General features: G+C 39.1%; 1 protein-coding gene across 1 annotated transcript in view; it reads right to left on the reverse strand.

Annotated features, from left to right (window-relative positions):
• Positions 1 to 253: 253 nt before the first annotated feature.
• LOC136857639 (uncharacterized) overlaps positions 254 to 27,049 on the reverse strand; it is a 337,721-nt gene continuing 310,925 nt past the window's right edge. Inside the window, exons 6-9 of the mRNA XM_067136444.2 lie at positions 16,660 to 16,799; positions 14,848 to 15,003; positions 7,999 to 8,218; positions 254 to 4,276 (exon numbers count right to left, since the gene is read on the reverse strand). Of these exons, the coding sequence (XP_066992545.2) occupies positions 4,057 to 4,276; positions 7,999 to 8,218; positions 14,848 to 15,003; positions 16,660 to 16,799 (736 nt within the window). The 3' untranslated portion in view covers positions 254 to 4,056. The remainder of the gene's footprint in view (positions 4,277 to 7,998; positions 8,219 to 14,847; positions 15,004 to 16,659; positions 16,800 to 27,049) is intronic.

The following is a 27,049-nucleotide window of genomic DNA, read 5'->3' on the forward strand; positions in this document are numbered from 1 at the left end:
TGGCGTGAATGTTTCTCTAATAAAGGGCTAAGGACTGGTCTGATTCGACTTGAGGGCAATTTTTACCGTCTTGGCCAGCTGCAGCCTTTTGTTCTGCCTTGAAAGTAACACTTCTGCTATGATTTGGAAGGGATGCACGATATGCAGATTTTTATTTAGAAGCAAAGAAAAAAAAAGGCAGAGGATTAAGGATATTTTCAGATAAGGTGTAAATTGTGACATAAAACATAATGGTGCACTGAAACTACAGAAGTAATAATTGTTAAAATATTTGTATTGACAATATATATTAATATACAGACACTTTAAAGTTCATCATCTCTTGCTACAAACATTCTTAACATTTATTTTAAAATATAAGGCTCTTTTTTACTGTATATACAAATTCGTTATGAATAAAACAAGAAGCATGAAATAGCTTAAATGTTGGTAGGCTCCTGCTGGACAATCCTGTACCTTGGGAATTTTTACTGCAGCACCATTAAGCTCAAATTGACGAAGATATCAGTTTCTTGGACTATGTGATTGTTACAGTATTATTATGTTTATATAGCAGTCAGGCTGTGAGTAATATATATATATCTCACTGTTAGAAAGTCTTTATGAAAATCTCAGGCCATAAAATGTATTCACAATGCATTCTTGTTTCAACCAGGAATAGGTTTAAGTAAACATTTAATTGAGATAATTTTATTGCGGCACCAGGCACGGTCTTATGGAGGGCAACTGGAACTTTTACAAGTATATTAAATGCTTTTATAAAAATCCTCAGGAAATTGAAGCTTCAATATGATTATCATTGTTGTTTTATCAAAGCTCCTTCATCTAGTAATTTTGAACAAGTGGAATTTTCTGATGTATAATTTGGGCACCCTTGTTGTTACTAAAATCTTCCATATTTATAGATGGGAGATGGGGGGTAAAGAAATTGATATGCAATACATGAAAAGTCTACATTTTCATCAAAGACACACCACTACCTGCAATCAAGATCTCCAATGCTAATCAAAACTGACTTTCAACCTTTTAGGTCGTAGAGCAACCAACACAAAATCGGGAGGTTATGGGTTCGGATCCCACTGGTGTCCGGTTGGCTATTTTTGTTCTGTACTTAACATCTCTTCAGCACATACTAAATGTACGAAACACAACCTAATAGGTTGAAAGTCGGTTTTGATTACAATGCAGTCGTGAAAATTCAATATTCATCTCCAATGCTATTTATTTTTATCACCACCACATCATTTATAATTTATAAATTGTTTTAAATGATGACTCCTCATTAAGAAAATTAATCACAATATCCTGCAAACTGAAGAAAGAAAAATTTAAAGTTTGAAATTTACAATATACTGTACCTTCAAGTGATATTTTGTAAATCATTTCCTTTTTTCTTTCTTCCTCCACTCTAAAATAAAATATTTCTCATATTCCTGTGTTAAGCCGAGTTATTTTACTGTCGTGATGCAGTTTACGTATTAAGGTGATATTAGGGCAAAAATCCCATTAACACTGAGAAAATTAAATTGGTGAAAAGTAAAGTAGTAGCTGGTTGTAATCTTGCATTTGCAAGCCACTTCCTGTGATATGATTAGTGCAAAAAATTGAATAGGAGAAATTATTGGATCACTTCATGGACCATGAAGGCCTTTAGAGGGAGTGGAAGGTAAAGGCTTCCACTATCTGTAACCTCAGCACTAAGTGGGCTGAAGTTGTTAGCCCTATGTCAGGGACCTGATATTGACTTTATTTTCATAGGGCTATGTGCCTCTCCAGGAGTGGAAATCTTGTTCCTAAAATATTCAACTTCTTGATGATGAATCAAACCTATGTCCTTCAGGGTGATTCAAGCACTTTATAGGTCAGAAGGTGTATTGCAATCTGCCATGTCATCTTGAGATGAGAGTAGGTGAGAGAGGAAGTCCATTCTATATTCTTTGATGTGAGTGAACTTATCGATGACTTTCTGTATGTTCAGAAGTCCCCCCCCCCAAAGACAGTGGCCTTCTCTACATGAACCCTTAAGGAATGGTCTAATTCTGCACTGAAATTTACAAGCCCTCTGAACACACCTGGATTAGTTGATCATTCTGTTTCAATGTGTCCTCTTAGAGCAAACTTAAATGCTCCACAAAATCTTGTGCAATTTTTTATTATTATATTTAACACATCTAATGTTTGTAACCTTTTCATTATGCATATACACTGATTTTCTGTATTCACTGTCTGTTTAGCAATGTTCACTTTCCCAAACAATGATAGGCTTAAAACATTTTTAATGTGTGCCTTCGAGTTTTAATGTTTTTTTTTTTTTTTATCCTGTCTGCTAGATGATTTAAATCTGTCCTTCCTGCTTTGATTCATTTATCCTCTCCACCAAATAACAAGCACAATACAATGAATTGTTCTTTTCACCCCGCCTCAAATCCAATTATGTTTATCAGAAACTGATAACATGTGAACTGTCTACTTCAACTTTTTTATAGTCTTCTCTATGTTTAGTACTGGTATGGGATGCCCTACTTTCCTTATTTCTAACATCTTTCCTTTATCAACAAATTTGACACTAAATTCATTCTGAAAATGCACCACTTGAGTCACAGTTGAATTAAAATAGCTTTACGTCATCACCCGTGCAGAAGCTAGTGAGATGCACATACGTGACAAGTAGGTGGAGAATGCAATCTGTCATTTGGTTGCAAAGCAAATATGCACCACTGCTGGACTGAACAGAAACCAAGATGTACCGGTATATACGGTGATGTAGAGAGTTTTGAATGAATGAATCACTGCTCAGAAATAATAATTTAAAATCTCTAATTAATTGAAAGAATATAAAAAGTGGTGGTTGCACAAACCTGCAACCAGGCCAGAAACTGCCACTGAATGGTAGCCACATAACAGAGTTTACCTAATAATGATCCGGTCATGGAATGAATGAATGAATGGTATCTGAAAGGAAGACGAGTTCTATCTTTTTACCAGATCCCAAAATCCAGTAACACCGTGCCTGATAATTATATTTTTTATTGTATAGCCTAATATTTTAAAACCACAATCTCTTAAAAATCCTAATTTCGTTTGTTACAATTACTATCTAGTGTTGGGTCTGTTATCCTAAACCAATCAGAAATCTGCCAGGATTGAACTGTCAGATATCCAAGTGGATTCAATGCCTTCCTGTATAACAGTCTCCTGGAAGAACCAACACTGATTGCACTTAGAAATATAAACGTCACCATTTATTTCACTATCATATAGCCTCACAATAATGCTGTTTTGCATTGCATGCTACAAGTGTTAACGAATGATCATGACTTCATGTTAGGTGACGCAACTGATCTCAAATAGTGCTTCACTTCCACCAGCTTGATATACTTCCATGGTCCTGTTCTACAGAATGAAGAGTTTTCCAGCTAAGAGGTCACTGAAAGTCTTACCAGTATTAATGAAATCATGGAAGGAAGGAGAGTCAGGCAAATAATTGTCCGTGAACATTTAGCTCTCGATGCAGGTAGCACAGGGACATGTTGTTTTGTTTTTCTGGCAAAGTCCACTGCTAACTATTTCACAAGTTATAAATGATCTCTGCAAATATTTTGTCAATTTTTTCCGGTGATCTATAAGCTGAAAAGGCCAAACCACACATGATTTCTGGCCTCAATAGATTCCTCATCCTCTCATCACACAGACATATAACTTTATACAAGACATTCACTCATTTGACAGACTGTTGTGTTTCAAACATGCTAACAGTTATGCACCTTTCACAAGGCTATCATAATAACCATAAAAGTTCATCTTCCACTTCCATAAAAAAAAATTACATTCTAGTAAACACACATTATATTAACTGCACTGAATTAGCTAATTGTTTCTATCATGTGCTGCTGTAGAATGAATGGTGACATTTGGAATGTCATATGGAATCTAAGTATCACTTTCTCCATAAAAGATTATATTACAGGCCAAGACTCATGTTCACCTGTAATTTGTTAAGATGGCACCAAATAGCTTGGTTTGTAACCTTAGCTGAGCTTCATTTTGCTTCATTCTTCACATCTTGCCAGAGTAATGTGATCCTACATTGGATGGTGGACCACGATGATGATGAGGATGTGAAAGAGTAGCTGCCTTGTGAGAACCTGGTGCTGAATACCGACTCCCTGGTCGAGAGTGAACGATTGCATAGTGATCACTGTTGGTTGAAATAGAACGTGTTGAATTCATAGTAGAACCTCCAGATGTGTAACCCGGTTTGCCATTCAATGAATACCTGAAATAAAAATAGTTTCAAGTTAGAGAAATTAATAAAGAGAGGAGTCAATCATAAAAAGTAGAGGCTGTCAAAGAAATTATCATAAACAAATTGTCAATGCTTCAGGCTTGATTTTCTATTTTATTCTTCCCAGTAGATGAAGCTCATATTTAGGAACATTTTTTCTATCCTAATATAATGCTCATTATAATACAGAATGTAATCAGAGTAATAAAATTATATCTGCATAACTGAATATACTTGTCACATGCCTGATAGATGACCACCAAGGACAAATACACATCAATCCTGATAACCCAGCACCTTTCACGTAGTCCCTTTTAAAGCCAGGACTGTTTCTGGTGAAGCATAGAACAAATTTGTTACTTTTATTGGCCTGTCTCAGTCTCATCCTTGGATTTGATGATATGGAAGTGACTGTGATATAAGCAATGCTATCTATTAATATATTTCTTTAAGCAGTGTGTCCCTGTTATGAATGGTGTACAAATGTCATTCATAGGGTCGGTAGGTGTGTGCATTTCAGTGGGATTGGCAGATATATATATATATATATATATATATATATATATATGATAGCACCTTCTGACTTGGTGAAGAAAGTGACAAGAAACTACCTCATTCCTTGTTTCACTAGTATACCTCTTCAGTGACACCTAGGCTTTTTATGATAACTGTTGAGGATCCAACGTGCCTCTGGCCTGAGGACTCAACATACATACTTACATAGACCCTTTTAGTATGCATCCTGCTGACTGATTATGTCTCCACCAAATCTAAGAACACACCCACCATTTAGTGAAAGATTAAGAAATGGACCCTCCTTTCATCTACAGTGAAATAAACCTCAGTGTAGTTCTTAACTACCTTTTTTTTTGTTTAAGTTGATGAAAATTTAATAAGTGTGAAGCGAACAACATGGCAACAGAGCCACTATACATCATACTGTAGTCTCCACCTTCACATCCTATTCCTAACCTCCAGCAATGTAGCCTTAGCTTATGTATTGCTAAGTGCTGAAACCTAACCATGCTAGTTTGAAATGAAAGGATAGAAGTGTATTTGGTATTCATATTTTGAGGTAATATAGTAATATACAGTAATTATGGCTGCAGTAACTCAAAATTAGTGATGAGGAATAGTTTTTACTTATTGAAGAATAGGAATATGGAAGACATTTAAAACAGTATTTAGGCATACAAATGACATTTCAAATTGCTATTCTGATCATTTGTCAGTGAAAATGACAACTTTGCTGTGTAGTCTTAAAAGTAAATTTCAAGCATGTAAAAGGTAATTTTTTCAATAAATTTATTTATATTTTCTGAAAATTATATTCATTTTTGACAGATCCTATAATAATGAGATTTTTGTGAATATGGAAGATAGGGCTCAATAACTGCTATCCACTCAAAGAATTTACCAATCAACAACTTTCTTAGATTAAACCAGATCCAAGAAATGATATGAAAATGATTAAATAAAAATTCTGATAAATTACATCTAGCTAGAACCAGTGATGGCTCCTGCCCTGGTAAGTATACTTGTATGAAGAGATGTCTTGAAGTCAATGGCATGATCACAACCAGGGAAAATAAAATAAATTTCCAAATAAGATAAATTATTTCAGCCTTTATTATTATTATTATTATTATTATTATTATTATTATTATTATTATTATTATTATTATTATTGTTGTCCGGCTCTTTAGCTGAATGGTCAGCGAACCGGCCATACAACCCGGCCAGGTTCTTAACTGCAAATGGTTAATTCCTCTTGCTTGGCTACTAGGTGTTTGTGCTGGACTTAATACAATTTCTCCATTTACATTACACTACCAATCACCACAAAAACAGGCTATAGTGAATACATCTTTACACAGAGGGTTGGCATCAGGAAGGGCTTCCAGCCGTAAAACTTGGCCCAATCCATATCACGTTCTGACCCCTATTAAGGTCCGGCTCCACGGCTAAATGGTTAGCGTGCTGGCCTTTGGTCACAGGGGTCCCGGGTTCGATTCCCGGCAGGGTCGGGAATTTTAACCATCATTGGTTAATTTCCCTGGCATGGGGGCTTGGTGTATGTGTTGTCTTCATCATCATTTCATCCTCATCACGACGCGCAGGTCGCCTACGGGCGTCAAATCAAAAGACCTGCACCTCGCGAGCCAAACCCGTCCTGGGATCTCCCGGCACTAAAAGCCAAACACCATTTCATTATTACCCCTATTAAGAGGGAAAAAGGCTAGGTGTTAGTAATAATAATGATGCAGTTAGTACTGGAATTTTGTCCTGCAAGAGTTCTTCAACATGCCACCAGCACAAGGCTGATGTATTTGAGCCACCTTCAAATACCATCAGCCTGAGCTAGAATCGAACCAAACAATTTGAGCTCAGAAGGCCAGTGTTCTACTGCCTGAACTACTTGACCTGGCAAAGGAATTATTATTAGCAGTATTGAATGATGAAATGATCACCAGCAGCACCTGATATCACGTAAGTCAGTTATCATATCCAAGGACACCAGTCTTCTATCTCAATTGATAAAAGAAGTCTAAATCAGCCCTTTTCCAAACTAATGTGTATAGGAGAACTGTACGTGAAAGTTGGTACACTCTCCTAGATTTCAGCCATGATCAAACATGCATGTACACTTCTTTTAGTACTGAACAAGTTGGTCATGCAGTTAGGGTCACGCAGCTATGAGCTTGCATTCGGGAGAGACTGGGTTCGAACCCCACTGTTGGCAGCCCTGAAGATAGTTTTTCATGGTTTCCCATTTTCAAACCAGCTGTACCTTAATTAAGACCAAAGCTACTTCCTTCCCACTTCTAGCCCTTTCCTATCCCATCATCGCCATAAGACCTATCTGTGTCCGTGCGACGTAAAGCAAATTGCAAAGAAAAAAACTCTCCTAGAATTTTATTTTAATAGCCAAATCATCTCCCAGGTACTCTCCCACCACACACATCACTCTCCTCCAGCACAAAAACATTTTAGTTTCCCATACCCAGCAGATGCCGCCCACCCTCGTCAGAGGGTGTGCCTTACAAGGGCTGCACCAGGCTAGCAATAACCACATAAAATTATGATTATCTCTCAGACTACATATGGAAATACGTTTTCCAGCATGCAAATCTCACCTATCGTTTGTACCCTAAATCAATCCTGTCCTTGAGAATAGCAAACCCATCTGTGATGTTTCTAGGAAAATATCGTTAACTGGAACATGATAGCCTATCGCATATCACGTACGAATTACAAGCAGCTCGTTGTAATTATAACTCCCTATAATTAGCCTCAAGAACAAGAAGTTCAATGGAACTGGCCAGCAATTGAACCAAGAATAAGGAAGGAAAGTTGTGGAAGGAGGAGGTGGCAGATTTCACTTAGAGAATTTTAGCAGGCCTTGTGGGAAGGGAACTGTGAGTGGCTTATGAATAATGTCTCTTCAATTCAGTTCTGTGATCTTTTAAAGATAACATACCTCAGGGAATATGACATCATGATTGGCATAGCAAATTCATCAAAAGGTACAGACACTATGCCATCTCTGGCTAAAACATACCTTGGGGGAAGTTGAATTTCATTTAAATATGTACTGTAGCAAAAATATGTTAATATGCATGCGTGTGGCCTGAAAATCTTCCAACGGTATAAAAACGACCCTTGAGTAAGAAATGATTGAAGAATGATAATCTACAGTTACTTGTACATACCTTGATCCATACTGAGAACCATGCCAGCTGCGATATGGATCATAGTCTTCAATGATGCTTGGCTCTTTCTCTATAACTTCTGTTCGAGCACAAGAGCAAGTCATAGCAGAGCATAGGAATATGTTAATTATGAGCATGATAAGAAACATCACTCCAAATGCAATGCACAGATACAGCAGCCAAGGTGGATTAACACCTTCTGTACAAAGTTCCTGCACACCTGAAAAAGAAAGATTTATGTCGGTCAACCTTAAGAATGAAATGACAAACAAACAGTAACTGGAAATGCGCTAAGATCACATTCGGCTTCATGGGTGGGAAACTGTCCCGTATTCAAATAATACAAACATTTAAAACATCTACTCCAGCCAACCATTTAATTGATAGATTGTTTACCAGTACTACAATGACCCTTGTTATTTTACCTACTGTTTTCACTTGAGCACCCTTCAACTTTCAGCTTTCAATATTTGATTGTAGATTTTCCAAATCTACTCTTTGTTCAAACTAGACATATATATGTCTATGGAAATCTAAGATTTGAACAACAGTGAAACCTCAGTTCAGTGCTTTACTAAGGATCATACACATTTGTATCCAAAAATTAGGTATCTGAGATCAATCCATAAATAATAAAGTTGAAAATAACACAGCCTAAGAACACATGACAAAAGGAGAAAAAGAACACATCAATACTATTTCCCCCTTTTACCACATGTTTTCATTTTTATCAGGCTTTTGTCATATCTCATACTTCCCACACCAAGACACGAGTTCTATCAAGATGGCTCCTCATTGAGTGTAGTAGATCTCACCCTTCTGATGAAGCTCGGAAGCAGAAACGAGCTTGTCGGAGCTGAGAAGAAATGGATGTAGAATTATTTGGATTGATAAGGAGTAGGACAGAGCTGATTTATTTGAAACAGCAGTGTATGAAGGAGACAGTGGAAAAGACATTCAAATTCTGTCTCAATTGAAAATGATAAATCTGTTATCGAGTGGTTCGTTCCTTATGTTACCTTCTACAGGTTAGCAACCTGACAACTTAATATCTCAAAAGAAGTTGTATTAGATAAACTTGGCTGATGGTAGATGGATATGTTGCTGTTCTGAAAATGAAGTACATAGATATCCTAAGTAGTTACGAAAAAGTTTCATCAAACAGAGCATAGTAGAAGACAAAACTTTTCCTCAGTTACCCTCTGTTGCTGCTCCAACTGATGAATGTAAGACAAGGAAACTGCATCAGATATGTATAATTGCACTCTCATAACACATTTCTACATATACCACAATAAGTCATTTAATCAGTACTTCTAGAAATGAATTAACCACAACAATCATCCTGTAAAAATCAGTCTTAAAGAGCCTATAACATTAAATTAATTTACATCATACCTGTAGCTACTATATGAGAACTAGTGGTTTAATAAATTGACAGAATGAACATCAGGCTCATCAATAAATAAACAGATATATGTAAAATGAATGGTTAGATTAGTTACTAGTAAAAAGTGAGTCATACAAAAGCAGCAACAAGCTAAATGCTATTTAGAACATTACATATTGTTATCACCCATTTACCATGCAGAATATATACACTTACTAACTGAAGACCAGTCAGCAGCAGTTAAATAACCCTCATTCATAAAAAACAAAATGAAAATAAGGAGATAGAAAAATATGGGCATAAATACTTCATTTATACTTTGTTAATTACTTTTTGTGTATTTGCAACTGCCAGAAATGCTATTTATAGCCTTCATCATTATACTTGTTTTCGAGACGTTTTTGAGATGGTAATATTAAGATCCTGGAAAGTAGTTCCAGGGGCAGATTGCACAAGAAGCTTAGTTTTCCAAGTGTTTATGATTAGATCAGAGCATTCATATAAATGGGATTGTAAATAAAAATTACAGATCCATAGTGTACAAGCTGGAGGAGCATTGCGATCTGCATGCTGTAATTCAGTTACGCGGCAAAAGGAGTAGGAGGTAGGATGCAGCCTTGCTTAAGCCAATTAGTAATTGGGAATTCTCCTGATATACATTTTGATACAGAACAATCAGTCAAACAATCACCACTGATCGGCATTTAGGGTTGTCGCCCAGGTGGCAGATTTCCTATCACTTGTTTGCCTAGTATTTTCTTAAATGATCGAGTAAGTTAGCCATGGGGTTAGGGTTGCATAGCTGTGAGCTTGCATTCAGGAGATGGCGGGTTTGATTCCCACTGTTGGCAGCCCTGAAGATGGTTTTCCATGGTTTCCCACTTTCTGACCAGCCAAATGGTGGGGCTGTACCTTAATTAAGGCCACAGCTGCTACTTTCCCAATTCTAGCCTTTTCCCATCCTTGTTCACTGAAAACCTTCTGTGTGTTAATATGACAATCCTCTAACAAAAAAAAAAAAAAATTCTTAAATGATAAGAAGTTGGAAATTTATCAAACATCTCCCTTGGTAAATTATTCCAATCCTAATTCCTTTTTATCTTCATATTATGATCTTTCATATTTTTAAATATTCCACTCAATCTTAACCATTTACTATTGTGACTCCAAACCATCTCTTCAATGACAGCTTGGAACATTCCACTTAGTTGAACTTAGTTGAACTGTTCATCTCCTTACACCCAAATTTTCCCAGCTCAAAGTTCGCAACATTTTTGTAACACTACTCTTTTGTTGGAAATCACAAAGAACAAATCATGATATTTTCCTTTGGATTGCCATTTCCAAAATCAAGTCATTCTGGTGAGGGTCCTGTACACTGGAGCCATACTCTAACTGGGGTTTTGCCAGTGACCTCACCTTCACATCTTTACTACAACCCCATAAATACCCTCATAATCAAATTAAACTGTAACTTTTATTTACAATCCCATTTACAAATTTGCCCCAATGAAGGCCTTTCCTTAAATTAACACCTAAGTATTTAAAGTAATCATCATGAGTTGCTGTCACCCCATAAAACACAGTAATTAAAACTAAGAGGACTTTCCCTTTAGTGAAACAACCTGATTTTTCACCCTGTTTCCCATCTGCTGTACCTCCCACAACTTTGTCCAACCACACCATACCATTGTGTTCTGACTAGTCCTACAAAATATTCACGGTAGCCAAAGCACTTTAAAACCATCCACACAGCTTCTCCAGGCAGTGTATTGGAGGCCTTTCCAAATTGCAGAATGTTAAAAGCAGAGGTTTTTGAAACACAGATATTAAATTGTAATTATTTCTCTGCCATATGATAAATAAAATGTATGGGCTGTTATCAGATTTGTTTTTAATGTCCACAAACTTCTATTAACATTAAAATAAAGGATTACTTGGCATGAAAAGTAAAGCATAATCAAATAAATGGCATGCTTAATTAGGAAGCTATCAACAGACTACTACCATATTGGCAGTGCTTACCAGGCCTCGGACTCTGGGTAGACATCACATTTGTTTTTCTATGATAGTAAGAAATGACCTCTCTTCCCCTCTCACCTGAAAGCTATTGGGACTACTCCCTGAAACCAGCAGCACAAATACCTAGAAAGCGCATAAAGAACTGAGTTGCCCCTGCTAGCCTCTGAAAGCATACACTCTCATAGGCAGAATATTTGAAATGAATATAGATGATGATGAAGTATTTTATTGGATTAAAAGTGTATTTTTGATTGGTGTGAGATGAACACCTAGCTAACATACAAGAACCACCATTGGTAATAAAGTAAAGAAAGAGCAATAACATTCCAAGTTAATTCCCTTGGCATGGTAGTTTAGCCATGTGATGTAGAGTAGTGTGTCCGACTCTTAACCAAGGGACTAATCTCATGTTTTAATCCGTATTGAAATCTGTTGATATACAATAATAAAGTTTTATTATGAATCCACCTGTTCAATACATTATAATGTTGTCACATTTAAAATAACTTCATTAGTTCAAAAGTTATATATGGGACATGTTTCGCTCCCTTACAGAGCATCATCAGCCAAATCTGAATCTCGAATAATTGTTATTTACTTAAATAATGACTTAAGAACTATTAGAACATTTTTGACAAACTTAAAACTTATTCTATTAGAATATCATAAAATATAAAACCTTTGTATACATGGCTTAATTACATATGCTTAATAGGAAGATACATTAAAATTATGGAAGAGAGAGTGCTAAAACATAAAATAAAATAAAAATATATATATCATGTCCAAAATCTGATGTGATTTTCACGTCTCTAAGATTTTGGACATGACATATATATTTTTATTTTATTTTATATTTTAGCACTCTCTCTTCCATAATTTTAATGTATCTTCCTATTAAGCATATGTAATTAAGCCATGTATACAAAGATTTTATATTTTATGATATTCTAATAGAATAAGTTTTAAGTTTGTCAAAAATGTTCTAATAGTTCTTAAGTCATTATTTAAGTAAATAACAATTATTCGAGATTCAGATTTGGCTGATGATGCTCTGTAAGGGAGCAAAACATGTCCCATATACAACTTTTTAACTAATGAAGTTATTTTAAATGTGACAACATTATAATGTATTGAACAGGTGGATTCATAATAAAACTTTATTATTGTATATCTTAACCAAGGACCTCAGGTTTATTTTCCACCATGCCCAAGGATTATAATTCTGGCCTGAGATCTGTAATAGGGTTCACTCAGGTTTATGAGACCAACTGAGGAGCTGTCTGATATAGGAGGCAGTGGAACTAATCGAGAAAGACAAGCAACTCGGCTGAGCAATTCCACATGTTGACAATGTAGCGCTCCAATATCTGAAGGTTGAATACTGTCTTGGTTGATAAAGATCCATAATAGACAGTGGTCTTTTTTTGTGATTGGATAACACGACATCACATCCGTTTCAGCTTTTTGCCTAACTTCTAGAAACTGACTGTTTAAAGAGGTGCTAGAAAATGAGGCGGAGTGAGTTGACCATTGCTGTTACAAAGGAAGCATTATTTCTAGGAATGAAGGAGCAAATGAAGATGTCCAAAATAGGGTCAACAAGGCCAAACAGGCCTTTGCCCAACTCCAGCCAGTGTGGAAGTTTCGAGGATTGAAGGTGAAGATAAAACTGAGGATCTTTGAATTGAATGTGAAATCAGTAATCTTCTACAGGTGCGAGACATGGAAGGTGACAGGAGATATAACACGCAAAGTCTAGACTTTCATCACCAAATATCCGGTTCCATGGTTAAATGATTAGCATGCTGGCCTATAGTCCAAGAGGTCTCAGATTCGTTTCTGGCTGGGTCAGGGATTTTAACCGTCACTGGTTAATTCCTCTGGCCTGGGGCTGGGTGCTTGAGCTGTCTTCAACATTAGAATTCATCTTCAGTAAGGCTGCATCCTCAATGATGTGCAGGTCGCCTATAGGGCGTCAATTCGAAAGAATAATTGAGAACTATCCTAGGAGTCCGATGGCTTGACTTTTTTGAATCAGGAGTTAAGGAAATGCACCCAGAAAATTCGTGAGTGAAGTCCAGATAAAAGAACATGATTGGAAATGGACAGGTCACATGCTGCGCTGAGGTCCTGACAGCATTCCAAAACAGGCTCTTGAATAGAATACGCAGGAAGCTAGAAGAAGAGGGAGACCAAGAATAATGTAGTGTCGTACAGTGGAAGCAGAGGTGGCAATGTCCGACTCGTTGGCTGAACGGTCAGCGTACTGGCCTTCGGTTCAGAGAGTCCCGGGTTCGATTCCTGGCTGGGTCGGGAATTTTAACCTTAATTGGTTAATTTCAATGGCACGGGGCCTGGGTGTTTGTGTTGTCTTCATCATCATTTCATCCTCATCATGATGCGCAGGTCGCCTACGGGAGTCAAATAGAAAGACCTGCACCTGGCAAGCCGAACCCGTCCTGGGATATCCCGGCACTAAAAGCCACATGACATTCCATTTCAGAGGTGGCAATGGTTGTGATGTCCTGGAAGATTATTAAGACAGTAGCAGCAAATTGAGGCAAGTGGAGAGCTCTTGTATGTAACTCATTCTCCACCCAGGAGTGACAGGAATAAAATCAAGTAAGGCAACAGTTTGGGTGGACCCCTGTGGGTGGGAGCGGTAGAATAACACCCACGGTATCCCCTGCCTGTCATAAGAGGTGACTAAAAGAGGCCCCAGGGACTCTCAACTTGGGAACGTGGGTTAGCAACCACGGGGTCCTTAGCTGAGTCCTGGCATTGCTTCGACTTACTTATGCCAGGCTCCTCACCTTTCACCTATCCTATCTGACCTCCCTTGGTCAACTCTTGTTCTTTTCCGACCCAGGCGGTATTAGGTATCGAGGCCTAAATAATCTTTCATTTTCACGCCTTTCGTGACCCCTGTCTTTCTTTGGCTGATACCTTCATATTTCAAAGTGTCGGATCCCTTCCATACAGACAGGAAAGATTGAAGAGAAATGTGGATGTGGGTGGAGAACACTATCCTGGACGCGGTAATTCCAACAGCGGCTCGACATCCACAATATTGCAACTCTGATATGAGAAACACAAAACAGGAAACATTACTCCATGCTGGTCACGAACCATTTGTGTGGAGATAGCACAGCAGAAGAAGAAGAAAAAATTAGTTTTCTGTTTTGAAATTTTAATATTTTAGCTACAGAAATCCTTTAGGCTCATTCTCTAAACTCATTCTAAATATGACACTAGAATCCCTGCACTATGTCCCTGTTATACTCGATCATACTCCTACATAGGTTACCTATGTTCTATTAACCTTTGTATAAATGAAATACACAATTTGTATTTCTTTAGCATGTGAGTTAGTATATGATCGGTTTCTCTTAGTAAGTTGCTGCTTTTGTATGGATACACACAAGAATACGCACTCGGAGTGTCTCCAGGCTGCAGGACGAAAACACTTGTGCTGGCCATCAGGACACCTTCTTCTCCGGATGATGCTTCAGTTTGATATATATCCTTAGTTGACTGTGCCTGGGGTGATGGTAAATCTGGATTGTTGCATTCCACTTCAGGACATCGGCCTGCAAAGAAAGATACTACTACAGCAAGTGTTCTGTTATATATCACTACATACATACATACATACATACATACATACATACATACATACATACATACATACATACATACATACATACGTACATCTTCCTTATAGACCATTATGCATTTCAGCGTTCGGTCTGCAAGCCTCTCTGAACTGACCATGTTCCTCCATAATTCTCTGTTTAGAACCAGTTCTCTGGCATCATTTAATTCCACTCCTCTCATTTTTATTAGATCATTAAATACTGAGACTAACTATCATTGCTTCATCTCCTTCCGTTTCTCTTACCGTTCATAACTGAGTCTGCTATTCTTCTAGGTAACCTATCCTCCTCTATTTGCCTCATATCAAGCCACCACTAAAGATGCTTTATGTGTACAGCTTCATCTATCAAGTTAATTTCTAACTTAGCCTTTATCTCCTAATTCCAAGTACCCTCCTGCCATTGTTCCCACCTATTTGTACCAGCAATCACTCTCGTTACTTTCATGTGTGTTACTTTCCAACTAAGAAATAAGATTATTCTGACTCCACCCAGCTTACACTTCAGTGCATCAAAGTATGAAAACAGACCAATGGAGAGATAATTCCATCTGAGACCTGACTTATTTCTTACAGAATACTGTCCGTTGCAACTGCATCAACTTTGCTGCCCCTAGATTCAATTTCATATACTATACTACTGATGTGTATTCTAGGAAAATTTTCTTCTTCTCTTGTTAATTTAAAGTTTAGTACTTGATAATAATGTATTTTAGTGTACCATTTGCCACCGAGGTAGACACCTCATTTGCAAATAAAGAGATTTTGATTTGATTTGATTTTGGTAGAATACACATCCTAAGTAATCTGAAATGCTCCACCAGTTTTAGTTTTGTATTTTCTATCTGATATTCAATCCTCATTTCATTTCTTCCTACTAACGTCACTTTAGGCTTGGAAATGATAATTTTTATATCATACTCGATGCGCTTCTTTCCAGCTTTGAGATATTAGATTGCAGGCTTTCAGCATAGTCTGCCATTAATGCAAAGTTTTTGGCATAAGCCAAATTGCTTACTACATCTCCACCCAACATCCCTATCGACCTTTTTATACCTTTCAGTATATGTCACTGTGACATATAAAAAAATCATCAATCAATCACTACTGATCTGCATTTAGGGCAGTTGCCCAGGTGACAGATTCCCTATCTGTTGTTTTCCTAGACTTTTCTTAAATGATTTCAAAGACATTGGAAATTTATTGAACATCTCTCTTGGTAAGTTATTCCAGTACCTACCTCCCTTTCCTATAAGCAAATATTTGGCCCAATTTGTCCTCCTGAATTCCAACTTTATCTTCATATTGTGATCTTTCCTACTTTCAGATACAGATTCAAAAACAGGGAGAAACTGTGTAACCTGTATCGGTCTTTTTTTCATGAAATGTAACTTAAAAACTTTCAATCTGTCGAACACACAAGTTCAATTAAATATTACACTATAATATACCTGTAAAAAGAACACACTATTAAACAAGGAATAGAAGTACACACTGTTAAATAAATTTTAAAATCTTCTTTCATGAACTGAAGGGGAGGAGAGATAACAACACTGTTATGAATAAATGAGCCACAAATAAATAAAAATACCTTTGCAGATGGCAATATCACACTGGAAATGCACTTGATTGCTCTCAGGCAGCCGGAACATGGATTTAAGTGTGGCATCTGCAGTACCCGCTTTCTCGTCATACTTGAAGGGAGAAATTACATCCTGGTTAAAAGGACATCTGAAATGTAAGAGTTATAATTAATCGATCAGTGGTACTCATGGATATAAAAATAACCTTTCTGTTAAAGGAAATGGAAAAAATAAGTCAATCAATATGAATTAAAATACAGCAACATATGCAAGGGCAAACACAATGACAGACTAGTATGGGCAGAGGAAATAACAGAAAAGAGAAAAAAAGTACAAACTATGAAAAGACAAACTCCTTATTTTCACACAATTTCATCTTCATATATGGTCTCTATCCCCATCAGTCCTAGTCTTGGAGGTTCTTAACTTGAGAGTGTGGGTTGGCGACCACAGGAGCCTTAGCTGAGTCCTGATGTTACTTCACATTATTTGCGCCAGGCTTCACACTTTCATCTATCCTATCCGATCTCCCCTTTGGTCAACCGATGGTACTAGAGTATTCAAGGCCTAAGGAATCTTTCAATTTCACACCCTTCATGGCCCTCATCTTTTTTTTTCCGATACCTGCATTTTCAAAGAGTCGGACCCCTTCCATATTTTCCCTCAGAATGGTTGCCGTGTTGTACTTCCTCTCAAAACAATAACCACCAACACCACAACTCCTTCTATTTGTTCTTGGCCTCTGACAAGCTCATTTCTACTTACCAGCTTCATCAAGTGGGTATGTATCCACACTTTTTGAGAGGCAATTCTTAAAACTTATTCTCCTGATAATGCAAATTTTAGGTAAACAGGTACACTGATCTGTCTCAAAGTCTGTGGAGATGGTGGAGAATAGGGTTTCTGGTCCTCTTATTGATGAACCCCTCCCCTTTGTCTGGTACCTCGATGTGGTGGGGAGACTTGCATGTCTGAGAACGATGCTGAAGGGAGCTTCAGCTCCTGACAGGGCCACTCAAGTCAGCAAGGTTGAAGGTAAGAGATCAGACTAAATGATGCACTGCACCCATACAAGGGCCTCTTACCAGGGTTATGGTAAAGTCCTTAATGGCAGCTTTGATGGAAAAGAGGGCCTTTTATGTGGCAAAGTTGACAAGTGGGGTTGAATGAAGAGGAAAACCACTGCTTAGTGGTGAAAAAAGAGATCTTGGAAGGCTAGGAGAGACAACCCCAACCAACAGAAAACAGCATACTTGGAGGCATTAGGTGGCAGTCCCATCATGAAACTCAGGTGCCATGGGCCAATAATATTTCCATCTTAAATTAAGCTGTTAAAGTAGCATCAATAAAGAGGAACTGGACTAATTCTACCAGATGGTGATCCTTTATTGATGCCATGAATGTTCCCCAAGGGGACAATAGGAATTAAGCTGAAGTTAAGTGTTGAGGAACCCTTTCAAGGTCCCAAAGATATGACTAAGAAATTTATTTCAATAAAATCAAAAGTAAGTTTGAAGCTAATGTTCATTCGTTACACAAATCTATACGCCTCCACTAATCAATATCAAAATTTACACCGAGGTGTATCAGGCACTCGGATGGTTCATAGAAGTAGTTATATTGTCAAATTCAAATCTTAACTCCATATTGTAAGGAGGCACGAAACAAACAAAAAATTCATAAATAGGCAAAATATTGAAGTTGATGTAGAAGAACCAAACACAGCTTATTTTACACCCGTTACTGCAAGAGACAATACTTGGTAAGTCCCAGATGTAAAAACAACTTTTTAAGGCCCTAAATTCAGTCATTTTTGAGATATTTCTGAAACTCCCCACTCTTGGAAACTGATCAACGAATGGCCCACCTCTGGAAGATGCAGTGCCCAAATCATGATGAGGCTAACCTCAACAACTGCATATTTTGTGGTGCCATGTCTTGACGTGTTCAATAAAATTTTCCGTAAGTATTCAAGGCCAACTGTGATAGCTTACTTTACAGCTGGATTATGATCTATGTTACAGCCTAGCAATTCATTTTCTTGAAAATTAACCTCTTTCACGAATGAGTAAGGAATGTTGACTTTCAGGTGCGTTTGGCAACCGAGCATTATGAGGCGAGTTTTGTTCTACTGGAGCCCCAGCTGAGGATACTACTCCAGTGGCGGGAAATGATATGGAACTCATGGATGTGAATAATGATCATGAGAGCCCGGCGAGTTTTGTTCTACTGGAGCCCCAGCCGAGGATACTACTCCAGTGGCGGGAAATGATATGGAACTCACGGATGTGAATACTGATCATGAGAGCCCGGATTTTGATTACATGTCATCTTTTAATTGGTGCATTGCAGACATTACTAACCGTACCCTATAATCATGGCAATCAGATTTCAAAAATATGTATTTATTAGGTCCCTTTTTCATCATAGTTTGCCATCTTTAATTTATAGGTAATTTTAATCAATTTTGCATACTTATTTTTGTCATTTTCAAGCAAATTATTTTTATTAATTTCTTGTTTGAACTCAGCTTTATTCATCCTGCACTGTTATTTAATTATGTTCCTATATTTACAGTATGTTGAGTAATGATCATATCTGAATATCACTGAAGCTCTGAATAACTGTGAATACTCAAATATCAGAAGCTTTGTACAACCCTTATCTGCACTTACTTTGTTGTAAAAAGAGCTTCATATCAAAAAGAGGACTGAAATATGACTCACGAATTGTATATTATTATTATTATTATTATTATTATTATTATTATTATTATTATTATTATTATTATTATTATTATTATTATTTCTTCACTACGCCCAACTTATTTAGCTGATGTCATTGCCTTTTTCTTCTCCTAAAATCTCTTCATCTTCTCGCTGTGGCTTTTCCTGCGATCTTGTGACCATGTTTTGTTGATGATAGTGCGTGGATGGTGTGTTATGTGGTGATTGTCGACTAATTTTCTGAGCTTAAATCTGTCTAATAAATGTCATCTGTGATGCCTATTTCCTGGAGATCTTTTCCAACTTCGAGCAGCAGCAGTTGACAAGGTCAATCTCTGATTACTCATCCTGAGAATATGCCCATAAAATTTCAATCATCTTTTCCTAAATACATCTGAAATTTTCTCTGAGTGTTGGTACTGGTCATGAGATTTCCTTGTAATCCAGATTCCCCCCTGTACAGACTAGTCCAAAAATTGTCCTTAAGATTTTTCTTTCTTGCTTTTCTACATCTTTAATCAATGATTTGGCCCCAACGATCAGTGTTTCAGATGCATATAGTGCTTCAGACTTGATTACAGTGTTGTAATGCCTTAATTTTGCATTTCAGGATATCAATATATTTTATATCTGTTCCAAGTGAGTATTATTATTAGATATTATTCATAAATTAAAAATTATTAATATCGTTATGAATTAAACGCACACATTTACTATTTTTACTAAATATAAATTTTCCTTGATATTTTGGGGTCACTTTTTGCTCATTTCAACTCGTTTTATGAATATTTTAAGGTCATTTCATAGGTCTATTTTGGCAGTTGTGAAGTCATCAAAATGAGCTTCCAGTGATTAAATAAAACGTAAACAGTAAAATTTCAACCTCATACTGATTGTGACTGGATACGTACTTTAATTCGACTGTACCTATCAAGCGGTGCGGATTTTATGTCGTAACTTGCGACCGTAATCCCGACACAGCCCCGTTAGATTTTTTGGAAGTTAGAAAATGACCCTCATAGTTGCAACAGTTTGTAAATGCCTTGCCACTGGTTTTGATATAGCCTACATGATGATGGTGACCATGGGGCGCCAGCTGAGTGGCTCATGCGATAGAGCACTGTCCTCCTGAGTCCAAGATGGCGGGTTCGGTCCCCGCTCAGTCCGGTGGTACTTGAAGGTGACTTTTGTTGCAAGTTGCTTTACGTCGCGCCGTCACAGATAGGTCTTACGGTGAAAGGTGACTTTTAAGTGTCGGTAGATTTACGGCACGTAGAACTACTTCTTCGTGACAAAATTCCAGCAACTGGACTTCTCCAAAAACCGTAAAAGTACGTAGTGGCTCGTAAAATAACAACAACAACAACAACAAAACGTTATTCCTGACCACGGGATAGCATCTTGCGACTTGTTCATCCCTCCGGTCACTAACTTACGCCCGCCAGTCTGGACCCCGAAAACCGCGCCATACATGGCAACCATGCTTCCACATACACATTTCAGTACCGTACGGAACTCGACAAATTTTAACCTTTACTTTGTTCAGTAGGCTAATATTGAACATACAATATTGAAACATGTAACTATATTTAAATACTGCCATCGGTTACATCACTATATAATAGATTAAGGTCGAGAACTTGACAGATACGGCCCACAGAGCCAAGTGGACGTAATCCGTTTCCTCCGTACGGAGGATGATCGTTAACCGTCACAGCAACAAAATGTTGAAGCTGTGATAACTGTGGTCGTTCTCTGTCTCTTTTAAAAGCTTGTGATACCAACTGTGGCCATGATAATTTAAAAATATTTCATTTTGAAGGCATGGAGCAGAGAGGCCCCGAAGCGCTTTGTCATCACGACAATGAGGGAATGTGATTCCGCTTCGTGGGGGTCCAGCGGGCAAATTACCCACTCACGTCACGAAGAGGTAGAGACGAAAATTCACGATACAAGACTCATTTGCAATCCCGAACTCGATCAAGTAAACATTAATCTTTCAGACAGTACCTCATGCAAGTAAAGCATTGTGTAGCATAATATATATATATTCAATCAGTGATGGTAGGCTACTGACAAGCTGCTTCGTAATCGAATGCTTCTGTAGGGTTAATTTTGAAAGTGAGGACATAATAATTCTTGTCAGGAATAATCAGGCAAGATACATTTATTATCCACAATAATAAGTAGAATATGAATAATTTAAAAGAAGTCTATAAAGTGACAAAGTCTGAGACCAAACAAGACCCTACATTTCTTGATTACGGTACTTAATAACAAGGAAGTGGAAACAAGAAATTATTTCTTGGAAGAGCCTAAATATCCTTGCAGGAGAGTATTATCCATGAGCTTGGCAAAGCTGGCTCCCTGACAGTGGAACCCCTGTGGATGGGATCGGTAGAATACATTCACGGTTTCTCCCTGCCTGTGGTAAGAGGCGACTAAAAGGGTAATACCGAGGGCTCTCAATATGGGAGAGCAGTTTGGCGACCACGGGGTTTCTAGCTGAGTCTCGCATTCCTTCCACTTACATTACTTGTGCCAGCCTCCTTGCTTTGATATTTCTTGTTGGACTTCCCTTGTCAACTTGTTCTCTCCCGACTGCGACGGTATTAGGTTTGCGAGGCCTATGAAGTCGTTCATTTTCACACTCTTTCCTTTCTTTTGCCGACGCCAATATTCCTCGAAAGGTTAGCCCTCTTCCAGTTTTTCCTCTCGTTAGTGTAAATAGAGAATGGTTGCCCAGTTGTATTTCCTCTTCAAACAATAACCACCACCACATAATGACGAGCATTTACCTTTATCAATGAGATTTAGAACTGAGACCTCCCTTTTTGACTTGCAGTCATCAGCAACTCATGAGTGTACGTTGTTCAGGAAGTTATTACCTCATCAAATTTGCTACCTATCAAATCTTGGGACGTAACTTTATATCCGCCTGTGGGTGGGGGCGGTAAAATAACACCCACGGTAAACCCTGCCTGTCGCAAGATGCGATTAAAAGGGTCCCAGGGGCTCTGAACTTGGGAGGGTGGGGTGGCGAGGCGACCACGGAGCCTTTCAGATGAGTCCTGGCATTACTCCCACTTACTTGTGCCAGGCTCCTCACTTTCATCTATCTTATCCGACCTCCCTTGGTCGACTCTTGTTCTTTTCTGACCCCGACGATATTAGGTATCGAGGCATAGGGAGCCTTACATTTTCACGCCCTTTGTTCCCCTTGTCTTTCTTTGGCCGATATCTTCATTTTACGAAGTGTCGGATCCCTTCAAGTTTTCTCTCTGATTAGTGTTACATTGAGGATGGTTGCCTAGTTATACTTCCTCTTAAAACAGTAATCACCACCACCACCGGAACTTTATATAGGCTTATATAGAACCGTCCGACTCCTTGGCTGAATGGTCAGCGTTGTGGCCTTCGGTTCAGAGGCTCTCGGGTTCGATTCCCGGCCGGGTTGAGGATTTTAATCGCGCCTGATTAAATCTTCTGGCTCGGGGACTGGCTGTTTGTGTTTGTTCCAACACTCTCCTCTTCATATTTAGACAACACAACCACCAGAGAAACATCCAATAGTGATTACATCCCTCCACGTAGGGTTGTGTCAGGATTGTGTGACACAGTTCGCACCCGCGGCCCCACAGGTGTGGGAAAAGCGGTAGTAGAAGAGGAAGATACATATAAAATCGATATTCAGCATCAAATTATACGATATAAACTCACTGCTACTGTGAGAAGGATATATGTTCACTTTCACTTTATGGGTGTGTCCTTCGTAACATTCAGCGGAATGATTACTTAATTACAAGGAAGAGGAAACAGTTATATTCGGACTGCTGCAAGAGACGTGAAATGATTTGCCGCGCACGGATTGGATTTTTCACTTCACAATGAATCCCTCTCGTCCCACGGGCATTGTGTCCATAGCTTTCATTGCCTCATTAAGTCATTATACAGGATGATCCCCAAGGGTGCGCATAATCTGAAATAGCCCATAGAGGGGTCGAAATACAACGACTTTTGAATACGAATATATTGTTTGCATCAGGGCAAGCCTGAGGAATGTCAGGAACGACGTAATGGACAATTTATTTTTCTTCTTCTTCTTCTCCTTCTCCTTCTTGTTTCGATACGTTAGTGCGACGTTAAAAACTAGCAAAAATATAATCGTCCGCCTCTGTGGTATAAGGGTTAGTGTGATTAGCTTCCACCCCAGGAGGCCCGGGTCCGATCCCCGGCTCTGCTACGAAATTTGAAAAGTGGTACGAGGACTGGAACGGGGTCAACTCGGCCTCTAGAGGTCAAGTGAGTAGAGAGGGTTCGATTCCCATCTCAGCAATCCTCGAAGTGGTTTTCCGTGGTTTTCCACTTCTCCTCCAGGCAAATGCCAGGATGGTATCTATCTTAAGGCCACCGCCGATTCCTTCCCTGTTCTTTGCCTATCCCTTCCTGTCTTCCAGTCCCTCACAAGGCCCTTGTTCAGCATAGCAGGTGAAGCCATCCTTCTCCCCAGTTGCAACTCCACGACCCAAAGTCTCACGCTCCAGAACACTGTCCCTAAGGTGGCAGAGGCACTGAGTCTGAGGGAAAAACCAACCCTGGAGGGTAAACGGGTTAAGAAAGAAAGAAAGAAAGAAAGAAAGAAAGAAAGAAAGAAAGAAAGAAAGAAAAATGTATTTTTTTTTACAATTTGCTTTACGTCGCACCGACACAGATAGGTCTTATGGTGACGATATGATAGGAAAGGGCTAGGAGTGGGAAGGAAGCAGCCGAAGCCTTAATTAAGGTACATCCCCAGCATCTGCCTGATGTGAAAATGGGAAACCACGGAAAAACATCTTCAGGGCTGCCGACAGTGGGGTTCGAACCCACTAACTCCAGGATGCAAGCTCACAGCTGCGCGGCCCTAACCGCGCGGACAACTCGCCCAGTAAAAGAAATAATTCCCAACCTACGCTAATAACATGTGGATGTATGTTGGATATTCAGCCCGAAGGCTGGTTTGATCATCTATAGGTCCACCGACAGCTGTCATAGATAGCCTAGCTGTCACTGAAGAGACATACCAGGAAAATGAGAAGTGAGGTAGTTTCCCGTTGCTTTCCTCACTGAGCCAGATGTTGCTATTACATACCAGTCTGCCAAGTCCACTGAAATGCACCAACCGACCCTATAAGCAATATTTTTCACACCATTCATAACAGGGACTGGCTGCATAAGGAACGGTATTACTAGAATCGCTCATACCTCGGTCACTTTCATAATGTGAAAGCCAAGTATGAGACTGAGACAGGTCAATGAAAGTAACAAATTTATTCTAGCCCATACCAGAAGACATAGTGCACTGTAAACACTAAATCCCACCAGCAAAGGCGTAATAACCTGTTAAGAAAAAAATATATTCTTCCTACTAATTAGGTATGTAGTGAGCTGGATTCTACTAAGTTTTCCAAACTGATTTCCATATTTTTTTAAAAACTTTAATAAGCTTCTCTTTAAGCAATCCTTTCTTAACGGCATTTGGAATGTGTGTCTGAATCCTTTCGGTTTCCCAGTCGAGCATGAGCTCATATCACTCTCTTCTCAACTCATGACGGAACGACTGTATACGGAGCACTCTACCAGATGAAGATGAATAACAAGTAAAAATTAATCACATAACTAACTATAAAATGTTATCGTACTCTTAACTTCATCAAAATTATGAACTAATGTCCTATTTCCACAATCTTGAGCGTAATAAATCATGAATAGCTACACCAGAAAATAATGCAGGTAGGAAGTGGTAGGATGAAAACCTTTCTTAACTTCTTTTATCTCCAGGTGAGTGCAGAAGAGAATCCTGTTACGAGAACGAACACTTAAAGCTGTTGATAACACAAGCACCTAAGTGAAATTCCATCCTGCTGTTTATACTACACTAGTGTCCAAAAGTTAAGCATAATCACTAAACGAGGCCATGCCGCCTGATAGGAATGTCAGACGGATTGCTAAACAAACGGAAGCTGACTCACACACCATATGTCACACAACTTGTCCAAAAAAAAAAAAAAAAAAAAAAAACAGTGTCAGAAAGGTTCTGATAGCTAAGGTAACACATTTGACAACAACTAACAAAACTTGGCAATGTCTTCCACAACAAAATATGCTGTTAAGAGGGTGTATGGTTACCCCTAACGGCCTCATATGCTTAGCAGCGACGTGGCATGCTCCCTATCAGATGGTCCAAGAGCTCTTGTGGCAGTCGATCCCATTTCTCCGAAAGGGCAATGCAAAGGTCTTGGAGGGTCCTTGGTGGAGGCTGACGGGATGCAATTCGCCTCCCCAATGAATCCCAGGTAGGTATGTTCTATAGGATTCTGATCCGCACACCTCGCTGGCCAGTCCATGCAATGAATGTCTTCCCCAGCCAGAAATTCATCCACCAGAGCAGCGCGGTGCGGTCGGGCATCATCGTCCATTTAGAGGAAGTCTGGACCAACCACATCTCTGAAGAGTCTAACATGTGGTCTCAGTACTTCATCCCTGTATCTCCAAACGTTAACAGTGTTCCTAGGACCACCTATGAAGATGTGCAGATCTGTACGGCCATTCAACATTATACCGCTCCACACCATGACGTCACAACCACCATGCTGGTCCCGTTCCACGAAGTTCCTGTGGTTGCATCGGCTACCCGGTTCTCTCCAGATTAATGTGCGACCGGAATCGTTCTGCAAACTGAAGCGGGATTCACCTGTGAAGAGCACATGCCTCCATTCGTTCATGGTCCAGTTACGATGTTGACGGCTCCACAGTAAACGGGCCCGTCGCTGTGCTGGAGTGAGCGGGACGCACACCGCTGGACGTCGGGCAAACAGCCCTACTCCTCTGAGCTTCCGGTACACAGTTTGCCAGAAGACGGCAACCCCTGAGACGGCTGCAAGCTCCGCCGACAAATTGTCTTGCAGGTGCACTCCGATTTCGTCGGGCGGTTAAGGCCAGATATCGATCAGCTGTGGGGTTGTTGCCCTTGGTCGCCCTGGTACTGGCCTACGACTAACATCTCCTGTGTCTCGACATCGTCTCCAAAGCCTGGAAATGACACTTAGTGGCACATTCAAAGATAAGGCGACTTCGGTCTGTGTCTGGCCTGCTTCCAGGTGGCCGAGTATTCTACCCTGCAAAACGGGGTCGAAATGGCGTCGTTGTGCCATTATGTTACCACTTTCACCACGAGGCTACACTTCGCACACTAGTGATGGGCAGTCTGAGACGAGGTCTCGAGATTTCTCGGGATTTCTCGAGACTAGCGCAGGCATTATTTCTCGCGAGAAATTTCGAGAAATCTCGAGAGCGTTGTCCCCACAATGCGCGGCGAGCAGAGTGTCGTAGGCCTGCAGGTAATCGGAGCTGAATGTTGTTTGTGGCGAGTATGCAAATAGCCAACCACGGGCCTTCTCATTTTCGTAAATACGTGTCAACAAGGGCGTTCATTTATACCGAGGTCTATTTTGACGCAGTATAACATAATTATAAAGGATACGCATTATGGCACTGTATGTACTGGTAGGTACACGAATGAGTGGTTTAAGTATAGAACCTGACGGCTACTGTAGATACAAGTGCCTGGATAATAGAGGCGTGCGTTATTCGAACTCGAGACGAGGCAAGATGCGCCTTGCTGCATATACAA

The sequence above is a fragment of the Anabrus simplex genome, chromosome 1 (genome assembly GCF_040414725.1).
Source record: "Anabrus simplex isolate iqAnaSimp1 chromosome 1, ASM4041472v1, whole genome shotgun sequence".
NCBI classification, from domain to species: Eukaryota; Metazoa; Arthropoda; class Insecta; order Orthoptera; family Tettigoniidae; genus Anabrus; species Anabrus simplex.